This window comes from Corella eumyota, chromosome 4, assembly GCF_963082875.1.
Source record: "Corella eumyota chromosome 4, kaCorEumy4.1, whole genome shotgun sequence".
In the NCBI taxonomy this organism is placed as follows: Eukaryota; Metazoa; Chordata; class Ascidiacea; order Phlebobranchia; family Corellidae; genus Corella; species Corella eumyota.
Genome location: NC_137493.1, coordinates 4,560,785 through 4,577,335, shown reverse-complemented (window position 1 = coordinate 4,577,335; position 16,551 = coordinate 4,560,785). Strand labels below are relative to the sequence as shown.

The 16,551-nt window shown below is 30.1% G+C and overlaps 2 protein-coding genes across 2 annotated transcripts; one reads left to right on the top strand and one right to left on the bottom strand.

Annotated features, from left to right (window-relative positions):
• Nucleotides 1-1,881: 1,881 nt before the first annotated feature.
• On the top strand, nt 1,882-9,492 carry LOC145751407 (alpha-2Da adrenergic receptor-like). Its single transcript, XM_082567540.1, has 8 exons — nt 1,882-2,899; nt 5,791-5,888; nt 6,180-6,299; nt 6,732-6,817; nt 7,598-7,803; nt 7,935-8,263; nt 8,640-8,772; nt 9,088-9,492. The coding sequence occupies exons 1-8, from the start codon at nt 2,396-2,398 to the stop codon at nt 9,271-9,273; spliced, it is 1,662 nt and encodes a 553-aa protein (XP_082423666.1). The 5' UTR covers nt 1,882-2,395; the 3' UTR covers nt 9,274-9,492.
• A 77-nt stretch (nt 9,493-9,569) lies between these two features.
• On the bottom strand, nt 9,570-16,279 carry LOC145751497 (xaa-Pro aminopeptidase 1-like). Its single transcript, XM_082567669.1, has 14 exons — nt 15,291-16,279; nt 14,973-15,098; nt 14,643-14,778; nt 14,303-14,382; nt 13,693-13,852; nt 13,423-13,504; nt 12,895-13,069; nt 12,445-12,585; nt 11,810-12,023; nt 10,993-11,223; nt 10,451-10,540; nt 10,224-10,300; nt 10,045-10,143; nt 9,570-9,953 (listed from the first exon to the last, which is right to left on the bottom strand). Exons 1-14 carry the CDS (start codon nt 15,405-15,407, stop codon nt 9,837-9,839), a joined length of 1,845 nt encoding a protein of 614 aa, XP_082423795.1. The 5' UTR covers nt 15,408-16,279; the 3' UTR covers nt 9,570-9,836.
• Between the last annotated feature and the right edge of the window lie 272 nt (nt 16,280-16,551).

Here is a 16,551-nt window from a genome sequence, read left to right as displayed (position 1 = left end):
ACAACAACTTAAACTTCTTAATTTAACTTCGTGCTAAAAATGGCACAAAACAACAATACTTTAATACAGTATAACATTTCTTATACACTTACTAAAGTTAATATCAAAAAATATTATTTAAATCCTGTAAAAGTTACTATTTTTAGGCTTAAAGTGTGGATATTACGCTCAACGAAATATAATTGTGTATTCTTAAAATATGTTATTTTAATATTTAAATACGGAATCTTATTATTCAAGCATCGATTATCATATCATAAATAAATGTTAAATAACGCAATCACATCCAAATACATACGCACGTTAAATTTGTAAAAGCGATAATCAATATTACAAAAAAATTAAAAACTGTCGACTAAAGCTGGTTTTGATTTTTTCGCCTTTTCAAATCGTCATTTAAGCGAATTTTAACTTAGCCTTAGTGCTGCTGCAGAATTTAAATTGAGAATGTGAAATTAAATATCTTTACTAAACGGTTTTATTAAATGGCAGTCGTAAAAAATTTAGGTAAGGTTAAATAAAATATAATTACTTAAATGTTAAACTTTGAAAATAATAAAATCAGTTTAATTTGGGAAATTGTGTTGGAAATTCCGCGAAATGTTTTTTTTATTGCTACAACGCCGTTAATTTATTTCAATTGCAACTTTAAAAATTGTTTCGTAGCAATGTAGCAATTTGTTTATACATAAAAAATGCTATTTTCAGAGAATTTCTAAGAACATGTCTAAATCGTAACTTTTTTAAGCTTATTAAATCAAAGGCAAAGTGAATATCGATTAAGAAAATGTAGCTGCTATAACAAAAATCAATTTCGAAAAGTAATTCTGTCAGCAGCATATTGTAACTTTTAAATTAAAAATCGTAAGCAATAAAAATAGTGCGAATAAATTTAATAGGAACAAATTTCACTTTTCACGACGACTTTAAAAATAAACATCGGAAAAAAAGATTTACCAAGACGTTAAAAGCCTGCGCTTTTTAGTTTACGCAGAATTTAAAACGTACGCACGATTTGCAGTAAGCAACCTTGAGTATTTATGAAGTAGCTTATACGCGTCTCAGGTATTTACATCTCTGGTAGACCGCAGCGTACGCTTCGGCATTAGCGTTTTATCGTAAATCTAGGCTAAACTCGCATAGCCTATTCGAGGTAAACCTAGCGTCATAAATCAAAGTTTTTATCTTTATATGATAGGTTGTAGTGGGTAATCCACATACCATGTCTAACACGCGGAGAGACAAACACTACTTAAAAGTGTTTAGACAAAAGCTTTACATTTAACCAATTTTAAAATGAAAATAAAGACAGTGGACAGTTTTTTTAGACTTAAAATTTGACCAAGATATAGAAATTTTAATAATAGGAGTCAATTAAGAAGAACTGTAAAAACAATTTTATGAAAAAAAGATGTGATATTAAGATAACGGCATTTTTTGTTATGAAATCGAGATAATAATATCACAAAAGTTGTAAAAAAAAACACGAGCAGAGAGATATTTTGGTCAGTGGGCAGAAAAATAAACGTACGTCGAATTAAAAGCTATCTTCAATTTCACATTTAAGGCTTATTTACGGATTAAAATTATCAAATTACGACATTCGTATAACGCGACATTTTAAAAATTACGACACTCGACAAATTTTTTTTAAAGAATCGAACAAATTTTTTAACCGATTTTTGTGAAATTGACCGCAAAAATAATCCACACACGAAAACTTGAATAATTAATGACTGTTCCGCACCGGTGCATGCAACTTGTAGCGTTTAGCTGTACTTTTAAATACGCAACAACATTAATGTAAATGCACTTGACGTTCTAAAATCCTTGGTATTTTATCGTAGGTAGGTACAGTTGTTTTGAAAAATTGATTTTTAAATATATCTATAAGTTCATATTTGACTTCATTTACGAAGATTAAGATTTTTCGGGGATTAATTGATTTTAAAGATTAGATAGTTAGATTTTTCATCTGTACAAATAGGAAAATAGATCAAACTTTTCTATGATTGGTATAACGGAGAGATAAGAGAATTTGAAGTGATAGGCTGTAGTTGGTTTTATGATTTATGATTTTATAATGACTTGTTTTGTTATGTTTGTTGCCAGTTGTCTTATGTTTAAGCGCTATTTAAATTGAACATACTTTTGTTAAAGCAAGCGTGTAATCAAGTACAGGAAAATTCAATCAAAGTGTCAATATCATAAAAAGTACAAGTGAAACAAAGGGCATCGGAATTAACACGGGAAAACCTGACAAAAATAATTATTCTGTCAAATTCAATTTTCTATTTTTAATTTTCCCGGGTTACGAATTCGCTGTAATACTGAGAACGAACTGCGAAAATTCGTCACAAACAACTTTGGGAATTTTCACAAAGTCGACTTCAAAATGGAAGAAATGACAAATTACTATAACTCTTCAGCAACCTACCCCTACTATTACGTACCATTGTCGAATTGCTTAGGCAACACGACAGCTATACAAACATACAGTCCAACAGTCAGCTGCATTCTTATCCTACTCACAGGTTCCTTTTGCCTGTTAACACTTATCGGCAACGTGGCTGTGATAATCGTGATTTGCAATGGAAGCGTACGACGATCGCACCAGCAACGAAAGAGCCAGCAACACATTTATCTTGTTTCTCTAGCCATAGCTGACGCGTCCTTAGCTATTCTAGTTGTACCGTTTTCTTTGGCCAACGAGCTGCTAGGAAAATGGCCGTTCGGAGACGTGTATTGTCGAATTTACCTTTCGGTTGACATTTTATTGTGTACAGCTTCGATTTGGAGTATTTGCTGCATAGGTTTTGACCGCTACATTTCGGTGCGATTCCCAACTGCGTTTCAGCAGTACAGGTCCGTCCCGCGAATTCTCTGCTTCACATTTAGCGTAAGTATATTATGTAGCGTTATTTTTCGTTTTTTATTTATTAGAACCGGAGGTATGTAACATGTTGATAATTTGTTATTCCATACTGCCAAAGTAATTAATTGTTTACATTAGCCAACAGCGTTTGCCCGTGTAATCGTAACATCATAAAGTAATAACTGCTACCTAAATTACATACCCGGTAAGTAGCGTGATTTGTAAATCAAACACTGCTTGAAATGCAATAAAAGGGTTCAGTAGCATTACAACTGTATCGTCTTTCCAAGGTTTAGACCCTGCAACCACATTTCGCCCTAAAATGTAATCGACTTTGCGACTGGTTGTGACGTAATAGGAAACTACATAAGCCGTCAGCATAAAGTTACTTAACTTATTTTAGCAGTAAACGCCTGTCTTGATCAATAATTCATAAAAAAACGAGTTTGTTATTTTAACCAAGTGCGTTAAACAACTTGGCAAATCCAATTACGCTATAATCCAATCAAATTCCATCGTTTAATGGCCGTAAAGTTAGTCTATGTTGTTGAAGTTAAATGTAACCTCTGTTTTTGCTATAGTGAATACACAAACACAATTTTCAATTAACGGCGGCGTTAACTCACATTTTTTTGTTTTTAAATTGATATTTTTGAAATTGGGTTTAAAATGTCTGTAAAATATACATTGCATGTTTTAAAAAAACTGTGACTTATGTTATAACTATAAAGCCACACACAAAGGATGTTACGATGCGGTTCATTTACTAAAGCAGAAGTATAACTAGATACCTCAAAAAAAAACTAGTTTGCCACCGAAAATGCAATGTAGCAGAATTTTATTTAAATTTAAATTATTTTATTTATAGAAAACGGGAAGCTTTAAACCTTGTACCCAACTATTTGTATGCAAATTTTTTCGAACAATTTTAAGTTACCGGCATTGTACTTTTACAGACAATTCATTTAAGTCTAATATTTTATTTTATTATATTTTGGTTTTTCGCGCATTGATAAAAGTAAATAATAAATACGATATACAATTAATATTACAACAATGCGACGGGAAAAAATGAAAAAATCAATTTAATGATTTAAAACATGCCAAAAGTAATAATGTTTATACAAAGATTCATAGTACATTATGGCATGGTCACCAAACCTTAATGTATTTACACATTAAAAAAAAATAATTTTAAATAAACACAACCTAGTGCCTCATTAGGATTTATTAGTTAAAGCGTTTCAATTAAACATAAGTGGATCTAAATTGCTTTTATATCAGTATTCAATATCGTGACGTCATTACCTAATCCCCGTACCCAAATGACTTAAAATTGTCAATCAAAAACCGCGTAAGCCTGAACCGCGTGATCCCTTTATTAATATGCATTTACCCGTTACAGATTCGAATCAACCATAAAACTTAATATATTTCATTGTATTATCCTGTATTTACTCCATAAACAACCACACCTTTTTTAGATGTATATATTAAATCACAAAAGTAAGCTGTAAAATGGGATTGTGAAAATTAATTATAATAATTCTATTGTATAAAGACACTGAAAACGTCGTATATGTTTATTGACATCGGGTATCTTTATAAAAACTTTAATAACTACGATATAAAATCTGCAACAGTCTCGATATTAAAAAGTGTCAATTTTGTTATAAGTTTTAAATATAAATCGGCTTAAGTGAGTGTACGAAATCAATCTAAGAATCAAACAAAAATAATTGATTTTTTTTTCTTTTTTTTGTCTAAAATTGTTGTCGTATAAAAATAAGGTAAAACCGTGCTATTATTCATGTAAAGCCCGACTTAATAGTGCCATAAACATATCACGTCAACCAATATGACAATGGCGTCATATTCAGGCGGCTCTTCTGTCAGGTGTATAATTTTTTTCTATAAAAATCAAAAATAAGGGAAGTTAACGCCTAGATCGTGATCTGGGTTAATATTAATTCTCCTGCGTATCAAGTATATCGTATTACGAATAAGATAACATTTAACCTAAATATCGATTACGTCAAAGATAGACTAAATATCGCTTCATTTAATTGTGATTTGTAACCTTTATAGAATACGAGACAATAATTTGTGAAAAAAATATTATTTTTAAATTAATTATTTTTATCTTCATAATATGTGAATTAATTAAATATTTTAAAAACGCGTTGGTAAATATAGATTATTATATCAACCGTTGGTCATTTAAAACTGACCGCTTACCTTAACAGATGGTCGAATCAATAAAAAACAACTTAATTGAAACTGGACATACACTTATAAACACCTACATGAGGTCTCAAGTAATAAATAATTTATAAATTATGTAAAAATAGAGGAATACTTCAGCAATTATTTGTTTTTACACTCGTATGTTAAATTATACGAGATCCTATTTTGAAATGGTGTTTTTTATGTTTATATTCTGCATGCTTAAATGGACATGTTACCATATAGCATAACCTTAACTTTAAACAATATGGCAGCAACATATTTAGGGCTAAAAAATTGAATTTAATTTTTTAAATTTTTAAAACATATTTTTTTTTATGAATATATACCATAATATCTAAATGTTAAAATCGTGTTTAAATATTTTTCGTACGCGGGTGCGAATGCCATCTTGAAAATAATTCAATAAATCGATTTTCAACAAAAACATGAAAATTTTGCGGTGCGAAATTTAAAAGCAAATGCACGAATTTAAATTGATTTTGACATTTTTTGGACAAAAAATAATTTATTCTTAAGCCTTATGTAAATATTCATTTGAATGGCGCAATCTTTATAATTAAAATTCTTTTGTCCCGATGTTTGTTTTTATTGAGTTTAAATTTGTATCAAATAAATCTAGCTTTAAAAATGTTAAAAAACATTATTTAAAATTTTTACTGTTTTAGATTTGGATTTTTTCTGCTGGTGTCTCAGTTCTACCCTTTCTCGGCGAACTGACAACAATACAAGGCAGTGACCATTGCTTTGTAAATGACGTCACATGGTAAGTTAAAATTTTATTTTATTTAAAAAAAAAATCGAAAAAGGGATTACCATTTCATCACCAAAAATTCACTAAAAATATTGCTAAGCAATTTAAGATGTGATTTGTGTTGCTATCTTACGTTTAATCTGCTTATCTATTTTAAATTTTCAACAAAAAATAATAAATCAATTCTAAAATATGAATTATTAATAAAATACAAGCTACGAATAAACCACAACCACGGCCTATATTTTCAAAATATATTAATGTATTTATATTATTTTTAATAAATAAAAAAAACTTGTTTAGGTACATCGTTTTGTCTTCTTCTCTATCGTTTTTGATTCCTACTTGTTTTATTATCCCGTTATACTCATGCATTTACGTGGTTGGAATTAAAATCGGGTCGAAATTCAGAGCTGGTTACGCGTAAGTTTTTAATATTCTATGTTAAATTTGATGTAGCCTTAGAAAGGTAATTTTGCTCTCAAAAAATTTGCTGTCTTTTTTGACACGTGGCTTAGTCTCAGGTTGCCTTACAGTTAATTTAAGATATTATTAGGCTTGGTGATATTGTTTGTACCATAAAATTGTATCCCGTATTCATTTTGCATAAAGTTTCTATTTATTTATACCACGTTTTTTTAAAAAAAAAAAAAATTAATCCCAAAAACCATGAAAAAAATAAGAAGTTATGTTGGTATTCGCATTTCTTACAGGGTAAAAAAGGATTAACTAGAACAATTTCCTAACCTCAAAATTTTTTAAAGTCGATTACTTTCGTTTTTAAAGCTGATACTAAAACTTATTAATCTCTAAATCCAATTAAATTTCGTTATCGGTTTTTGCATTACTCATCAGAATGCCACAGTACGAAGCAAAGAGTCCCCCAGTTACTTCAAGACAACAAACATACAGAAGTGATCATGGACGTTCGACAACTGATAGTATGTTAGATTCTATTTTTTGTAATTTATTTAAAATAAAATAATATTGCTTGATTAAAACGTTGATATACAAGACAAGTGCAAATATACAAAACAGGTCTGACTTGTAGCTTATTTTGGATAAATCCACATAAGCTAACCTTTAATTTTATAAACAAACAGTTTTTGATGTTGATTTGAAATTAAATTGTTATTTATTTGCTGTCAAGCTTTGGCGTATTTTTCCTCCCTATTTTAACAATGAGTTCCAATGCTTTTAACTATAACTTGTTTATCGAATTTGCGGGTTATTTAACAACTCTTTTCACATGGGAACTTTAACCTCGTTTCTCCAGTATTGAATTATTTTTCCAACGATTTGTTTCTGCTTTTTATTAAGTGCAAATGTTCGTTTTAAAAATAGTTAGGCAATTCCGTTCTGCTGAACGGACGCCACTTAATAAACATGGATTTAGACATTACTTAAATTCAGAGTTTATTTCCGTAAGAATTAGCCAGAATTTTATATTCTTGTATCAACTAACCACTAAGGACAGTTCCTAATTATTAAAAATAATAATTCGCTACAGACTTAATTAATGGGCACGTAATGCTAAGGTATATATGTGTTTAAAAAATCAGACACAGAAAACACAGAAATTCTTAATAAAAAAAAAAAAATTTTAACTTCAAAATGTTATTTCTAACCTTACTACAAATATCAAAATTTGTTTACTTCATGCAGGCTAAAAACATATTACGGACATCTCATCTTAACGTCCAATTAAATTTTATTTTTAGTCGTAAAAAGAATCCAACGACGCACTACGAAAACGGGTGGATATGACATCAGTAACCCCGTGTTAAAAAGGTCGCAGAGTGTTAAAGTAGGGGAGAGTTCGCGCATGCAGGAACGAAAACAACTTTCCAGTTACGAAGAAAACAAGACGGGGAATGCGCTTTTGCCTGTTGTCAGTTACAGTTTATTGGCAAAGGAGAATAACAAGGTAGGTCTATGACGTAAGAAGGATTATGCTACAACTAGGTTAAACCAATAACAGACTACTGAACTGTTCTTGTTTACTTTGAAGTTTGCATTTGAACTCATAAAAATAATATAATTTTTGTCACGTGATAGGAAGCGGCGGGTAGAGCCTCACAAGAAACAATCGAGCACAAAGACACTGAAGCCTTTCTGACAGTACCTTCGGCCCATGATATAGTCGTCGACTACTCTTCCAACCAACCGCGTTCGCGAAACGTTATTCAAAACAACGGTGTAATTTTCGAAGAAGTAGCTCCCGAACAACGGCGGATGAATATCTTCTGGAGTTGTTTTCTTAAGTTGGGTTTGGTGAAGAAAAGCGACTCGAGTGAACACGTGGCTGGGTGGAGGTCGCCTGTTTCCATGGAAACAAACTCAAATAGACTTCCCAGCGTAGCCTCGATCGGTACAATTTTAAAACAGTAAGTTTTGTTAAATATTATGGTAATTAAAATAACACAGCATACCGTTAATTATTTGTGACAGTACAATGGAGAAAATTATAATTAAACACCTTAAAAATATTAAAGACAAACTTTAAGAGGCATACTTTCTTATGTTACATAAAAGATAAAACTAGTAAGCAGTGACCCTCATACTTCACATGTAAAACTTAAAGTAAAGTAAACCTACCAGAACAAGAGGTTTAAGTCTTCTTAAGTTAATGGGGTTTAATTTAAAGACTTTATATAATTGGGTCTCTATAGTTAAATATAAATTAGCTTACACTAATGGATTTTTAGTGCCTATATCTACACGTTCCAATTTGTCTAAACTTATTAAAATACAATTTTACAGGATTCGAATAAAACGTGAGAGCAGTGCTTCTTTGCACAGCTGCCACGGAAGAGCGAAAAGAGAAAGAAGGTTTACTTACATTATTGTAATCGTTTGTGGATGCTATATGCTGTGCTGGTCACCTTTCTTTGTGGTATGTTTATAACTTGATTTTTTTTTTGGCTATATTTACACTTGCTATACAAGTTAGGCTTGAATATTATATCCATGGGAATTGCCTTTAAATTTACATTCTGAAGTGAATTGTTTAGTGCTAACAGTACTTACTCCAATTGTCAAAGGTATTTTGAGACTAAGTCGAAGTAACAAAATCCAACCTAAGTTTAGGCTGTAAAGCTGGTTTTTCAAATATCCAGAAAAAAAAATAAAGAAATTTTTTATTGAAAAACTAGACTATAAATATACGAAAAAATACATCTGGGTTTTTAAAAATTTTATTTTCCAACAGAGCTATCTGGTTTACTCAATATGTCGACAAAACTGCTGTGTCAATGCCACAATGTTTAAGTCATTTTTCTGGCTGGGCTATTTAAATAGTGGAATCAATCCTATTCTTTACACCATATTTAATCAGGATTTCAGAAGGGCTTTTAAGAAGTTGTTTAGGATAGAGCCGAGAAGAAACATTGGTTAAAAGATAAACTTATGGAAACTTACCAATAATAGTTGTATTATATCAAACTTTTGTAAATGACCAAAAAATATTATGCCCTCTAAGATTATTTATACCTACAAAGCTAAACTTGTACAAATTTAGATTAGATTTTTTTTCATTTCTTCACTGTATAATCCTTATTTCAACCTACTACTGCTGCTTTGATATACACAATTTACATTATATTACTTGTTAACGCAGTGCAACCTTTTTATATATTGCATTTTAATTGTTTTTTGCAAATTGCATTTTTTTCAATGGATTGAATAAAATAAACGATTTGTTTTCGTAAAAATTTGGCATTAATTACAGTGTTTAAACAATATGCTTTAAATTAAAAAAAAATTTTAAATGTATTAACAGAAAAATATATAACATTATTTTGTTCTAACTTTTAATCAAAAATATATATTTATTGCTGAAAAAAAACTACTATTAATGACAAGCTTTTTTTACTTAATTAACAGTAACCAATATTCTGTACTGGCTCATTGATAAAGGCTGATGAAGCATTTAAAAAAGCAATGAAAAAAAAGATAAAATTACAATGGTTTTGTCTCCTTAACTAACCAATCATAAACGTTATTATAACCACGTGACTTTAACAAAGAGCCTATGACATCACAGACACGCTGGTGGTAATTGTTTAACCATGTAATCTAAGTAAAAATAAAAAAAATTTTAAAAAATATTTAAAAAGATCTTGGTATTTTAAAATTGTTAAAAAATATAAAAAAAACATAAACTGACCTCATCTGATGATAGAAGAGATTTTTCGATCATTTTTTGTTGGATCGGAACCAAACAAATTGACTCAAATGTAAAGAAAGATTTACCACCAAAGTTATGCTGCAAAGTAATAAATTAAATATAACTCGGTCCTCAACTGGTTTTTAAGAATTTATTGCAATTAGAATCTAACAACTTACCTTGGTTTCTGCTTTCTTACACAAAAGTGCATTCTCGATTCTAATTCCAAATTTACCATCTTCATAATAACCTGGCTCTATATAGATTTAAAATATAAAGTGGCAAATTTATGTAAATTCAAAATGTATTTGATTGGTAAGCACTTAAACATACAGTTTTAAACTTACAAGAGTTTTTTTAAGAAAGGTAGAAAAAAAATTTATAAAATTATTTATACTGATCTTACCGTCAGTGATGACCATTCCTTCAAGTAATTCAACATCTTCGGCAACTTTAACAACTCGGTCACTATTACCTATGTACATACCAATTGGACCTACAACATGCCAATTTAGGTAAGTTTTTAAATACAAGTCGGAAAGTTATTTAATTAGTTAACAAAAAAACTAATTCTGTTTTGATTAACAAAGAAAAACTGACTAGTAAGATTTTTAACTGCTTCACTACATGAGGTCTTGGGTTCAATCCCCACCGACCTCATGCTGTAGTGCTCTTGAGGAAGGCGCTATAAGCGGTATAAACTCATGCTGAGCAAGCACTTTATCAGCAGTATAATTACCGGGCAATTGTAATGTATAATATCCTAAACTGCCACAGGCAACTCGAGACTGGGTTGGGGTAACTAATGTAACTTTATTTTTAGGTCATGAAGTCGACCTTTTCATATTCCAGATAAAGATATAAAAAAAATAAAGACTAAAGCTAAAAAGACAAAACAAAAACTTAATTCTTAAGAAAAAAACTTTTTAAAAATTGTAAAACTTTCACCTTCATGCACATTGAGAAAACTTCCAACTCCATGCCCAGTGCCATGTCTATAATCCAACCCAATTTTCCACAAATGCATTCTTGCTAGAGTATCCAGCCAATACCCTTTCGCCCCAGTTGGAAAAATGACACTTGCAAGAGAGATATGACCTTGTAGAACTCGAGTAAAACATTCTTTTTCGTGCGGGGTTGGTGTAGAAAAATGCATGGTACGAGTGGTATCAGTTGTGCCTTCATGACATTATTAAAAATATTAAATATTAAATTAGCTATTTACTAATCAATTTATTTGGCTATACAATCCAAGTGCATTTAAAAAAAAATAGTAGAAATGGTGCATTATTTTTTTTTGTATATAATTTAACTTCGATGTGGGAAAGTCGAATGCGCGACTTGAACATAGAGTAACATCAGTTACTCCGACCCAGTCTCAAGGTGCCTGCAGCAGTTTGGGATATTATAGATTATAATTGCCCAATAATTATACTGCTGATTAAGTGCTGGCAGAAGTTCATATCGTTTAAAGTGCCTTACTCAAGAGCGCTACAGCATGAGATCAGTGGGGATTGAACCCACGACCTCATGTGTGGTGTAGCAAGTGTTCTTACCACTACACCACGCTGCCGGTTAGGTACAATTCAAATTAATTAGATCAAATTCAAATAATAAATTGAAACAAAGATTTAACTTATTTAAACCAAAAAAAAGTAAAAAAATCATAATTTATTTGCATTGGCCAACATACAATTTCTAATTCCAAAACATTAAAATTTATTGGTCTTATGCTTTATATTAAATATCCAAATTAAATACCCACCATCTTTATATTGCCCACCAGAATCACACAAATAAATTTGATCAACTTTGACAGGTTTATCGTCATTAGGATTGGGTGTGTAATGTATAATCGAACCTGAGGGCCCTGAACTTGATATTGTGTTAAAACTCAGAGACACAAAATCTTTTTCTTGAGATCGGAATTCAAGGGATTTCGAGGCTGCTGAGCATTCAGTTACATTACCTTTAGGAACCTGAAAAAAAAATTGTTTAAAAAATTAAAAAAAACATTTTATGTTTAAGCTGCTGAATTTAATTGGTTTTATCAAAAACTTAACACCAAAAAAAGTAAATATTCTGGGATTTTGTAATAACTAACCATCAGAGTCAGAACACTTGTGTTAACTACATGATGAGGTCCTGGGTTTAATACCCACTGCTCTCATGTTGCAACCCATGAGTAGACTATAAACGGTATAAATGTTTGGTAAGCCAACACCTAATCAGCAGCTTAAATAACTGGGAAATATAATTTATAATATCCCAAACTGCTAAAGGCAACTCGAGGCCGGGTTGGGGTAACTGATGTTACTTTATGTTTAGATCATAAAGTTGACCTTTTCACATCAATGGTAAGTAAATTAAAAAACCAACGCCATTAAACAAATATTAAACCTCATTTTCCATCCAGTGAAAATAGCGACACAGAGCGACAGCATCTCTGTTATTCGCTTTAATCATTCCATCAATCTCATTCTGGTTTTTCACACATTTTGTCATACACACTGCACTGTACATAGTTAAATACCGATATTTCTAAAATAAAAATCACCATTAAACATTTATTTATTTTGACTTATAAAAAATTAAATATTTTAAATAACTGAAAAAATACCAAAAAATGATTTTTTAAGCTAACAAATTTATAGTATATACCTAATATTTGGCAATTACAAAAAAAAAAAGATTTAAACTAGTTTTAGTAAAAATATAATAAAACAACATTTCAAAATTTTGTGATAATAAATAAAAGTTAACACATCTATGAAGATATGCTATTTTAAATCTAAATTATTAAACACAAAAAAAAAAAAATTTTTACATTTTTTTCGCTTTTTTTAATACCTTATAGATTGCAGAAATAACTGCATGACTTGAGTTTGTGCTAAGCCAAGTTTTATCTGAGGAACATCTTTGCTCGAGGAAGTAAATCAACGAGTCATATTTCTCTATTGTGATGTCACAATCAGAAATATATTCAGCAATTCCTGGGATTATCCGCGAAGGGTTAATAAACAAACTGCAAAAAAATAAAAAGTAAAATTTAATTTAATAAAAAGGAAAAAAACATTTTTTATTAATTTTTTTAGTTTAATTTGCAAATAACTTGAGTAAGACGCTATAAACGGTATGAACTCCTGCTGAGCAAGCACTTAGTCAGCAGCATAAGTACCGCGAGCAATTATAATCTAAATATAATATCTCAAACTGCCAAAGGCAACTCGAGACTGGGTCGGAGTAACTGATGTTACTCTATGTTTAGGTTGGCATTTGACCTTCCCACATCGAGAATAAAATTATACAAAAAAATGTGCCTAATATCATTCTATTAATTTAAACATATGTGTTTAGTATTTTAAATTTGATACTTACTGAGTGGAGTTAAGGCCAATCACACAATAAGCAAAGAAGACGGGATTGTATTCAATATCTGCACCTCTCATATTCAATAACCCTTAACCAGAAAAAAAGTTTAAGAAAAAAATTAAATTGATTTCATTATTAAATAGATTAAAAATTGTACAGACCTAATGGTCCAACAATTTTACAAAATTTTGCCACTAAAAGACAATTAAACGGTTTTTGGTTTAAATTTGTACATTTTAAAAGTTATTTTGTGTAAAATAAGAACTTAATTCTTACATGCTACTTCATCCAAGGCTGTTATAACCATCCATTTCACCCCTTTTTCCTCCATCTTTTTCCTCATATCCTGGATCTTCTGTTTGCTTGTTTTACCAATGACTTTTTGGTCAACAATCATGAGAGGGGAGGTAGGGGTTGAAGGCTGATTTGTCCAAATCTAAAAAATAAAATTTAGGTATAAAGTTTCTAATAGGTTTAATTATGATTTGCATTTTAAAAAATGTAAAAGTTTTTTTTTAATGCAATATATACTAGAATGATAATTACATCATTTCTAAAAAAAAATTATAATAAGGCATAAATTTTATAAAATATATTTTTTGATTTTGTTCTTACATTGACAAAGGTTAAACATTGGCAATCCTATGCAAGAAACTAATTATAAGCTAATACAGCAACAAGCAAGTTAAATATTAGTTCAGTGAGCTAAGTTAAATAAAAAAAATTAATTTCCAAGTCAGAAAATAATTATTAATCTTTATTTATCTCTGTAAAAAACAACAATAATCTAAAAATTTAAAAACTAATAAAATCATAAATTAGAAAAAAAACAATATATCAATTACAAGCATTTTAAAAACATTTAAATTTTACTGAACATACTTACTTGATCTATTAGATCTGAAGTAGTTGGTATTAACTTGTGTCCTTCTTTTTCCAATGCTGTCTCCATTTTATTCCAAGCACCTAAGCAAAGCATTTGTTGAAATTAAAAAATGATTTATTATTTATAAAATAATTTTAACAACAAAAATTAATTTTTAGGTACCATAGGAAACCGTATATATAATCTGATACAAGGATTTAAAAGATAAAAAAATATTACAATTAAAAAGCAGTAGTAATGGTAGTAAACATGGAATATATTAAGCTATTATATTATTAAAATAACAACCTTAATAATACATTACAAAATAAAATGATGAAAATTCCCAAAAAAATTTAACCTGAGGAATATAGAAATGGGTTAACTCCAACATAAGAACTTTCAGGTAAAACGAGGCACAACCATTCTTCAACAGAGGGTGTTTCGGACAAACCCATTTTCATAAGAGTCCAGTTAGTATCCAATTCCTTCTCAGCCTATATAATACTAATATTAACCATAATAATTTTTTTGAATAAATAACAAAGATTGATTTGAGGCCTAAAAATGGCATGAAACTAGTGGGAATCGAACCTAGAGCCTGAAGATTGAAATGCATCATTAGTTAAAAATACCTATATTAAAAATAACAAAAATTACTATTAAGCCAAAAATAAAAATCCAATATGACCTGTAGAAAGTATCTTCCATCTGTCCATAACGCTGCCTTTTTATGAGTCACAACAGCTGTTCCGGCTGAGCCAGTGAATCCAGAGATAAAAGCCCTCCTTAAATCACAACTTGCTAAATATTCACTCTAAAAACAAACTCTAAAAATTCAATATAGGCAAATAATAATATCACGCTATAGAAGTAACGTTTTAATATGTACGTTTTGGCAGTCTTCGCAGTTTATAAAATTGGCATATTAACAATGCATACAGAGTGTGTTGGACTTACTTAAACAAATTATAATAAATTCTGATGTGAATGATATATCAAATATTACCTGATGTGCGTCCGAAGATGGAATAATAACAGCCTGGAGTGGATGCTTTACCTTTTCTCCATTGTTCATTAAAGCTCTTAAACGTCCCAACAAAGCTGTAGTGTCCTTGCATTTCATTTTTACGATTTTATAATTCTTAACTCAAAAACGTTAAATAATTATTTAAAGACCGAAGATGATTTAGAATCAAATACACTTTTTGAATATGCAATTAAGTGTAAATAAGAGGATAAATCGAAGATGTCCTCAAATACTCATTTAAGCGGAACAGAGTGACATCAAGTCACGTGTTATTAAATAGTTAATCTCACAGTAGAATTCTTTTAATACATACCGTATTTAATTTCCATATTTTATTAATACCATATTTAATTCCTTTATTTTGTAAAATACAGTGCTTGTGTTTAAAGTTTATTTAGAAATAAACAAATTTTTATATCTATAGTTTAAGTCCGCGTATATTTAAGTCAACTTGAAGATAGTCTATGGGCAAAAAAGGTTGAGAACCACTGCTATATAGGGAGGCCGTTGTACGTGTTGACACTTGGCTATTGTTTTATACTGACAACCATTACAGAAAACTTGTTTAAAACTGTATGCAAAAGGACTGCGAAACAGTTTTGAATTAACAACCGCATTCCACAGTTATGACTACCTTGTTTACAATGCGCATTATAGATTTCTAAAGGAAACCATAACACATCCTCGCAAAACAATTAACTTCCTAATTTGTGTCGTTTCCACAAAGCCATAACTTGGCTTAAGCCTACAGTTCAAAACTTTAAATTACTACGTTAATATAGTATATGATCATAATATTATTTTTAACATTAACTGTATTGGGATTATTTATTATTAACTACGTTGTATATATATATATTTTTTGTATATATCTTTATCGAAAATGTGGGAAAGTCGAATGCGCGACTTCAACATAGAGTAACATCAGTTACTCCGACCCAATCTCGAGTTGCCTTTAGCAGTTTGGGATATTATAGACTATAATTGCCCGGTAATTATGCAGCTGATTAAGTGCTGGCTTAGCAGGAGTTCATACCGTTCATAACGACTTACTCAAGGGCGCTACAGCATGAGAGCAGTAGGGATTAAACCCACCACCTCATAGTGGTGTAGCAAGTGTTCTTACCACTACACCACGCTGCCAGTATATATCAAAACATCACCGAAATTTAGTTCATTAACCTAAACGATAAATGGACAAAAGGTTTATAGATTCTTTGCAGTTAAAATTAACTTTCCC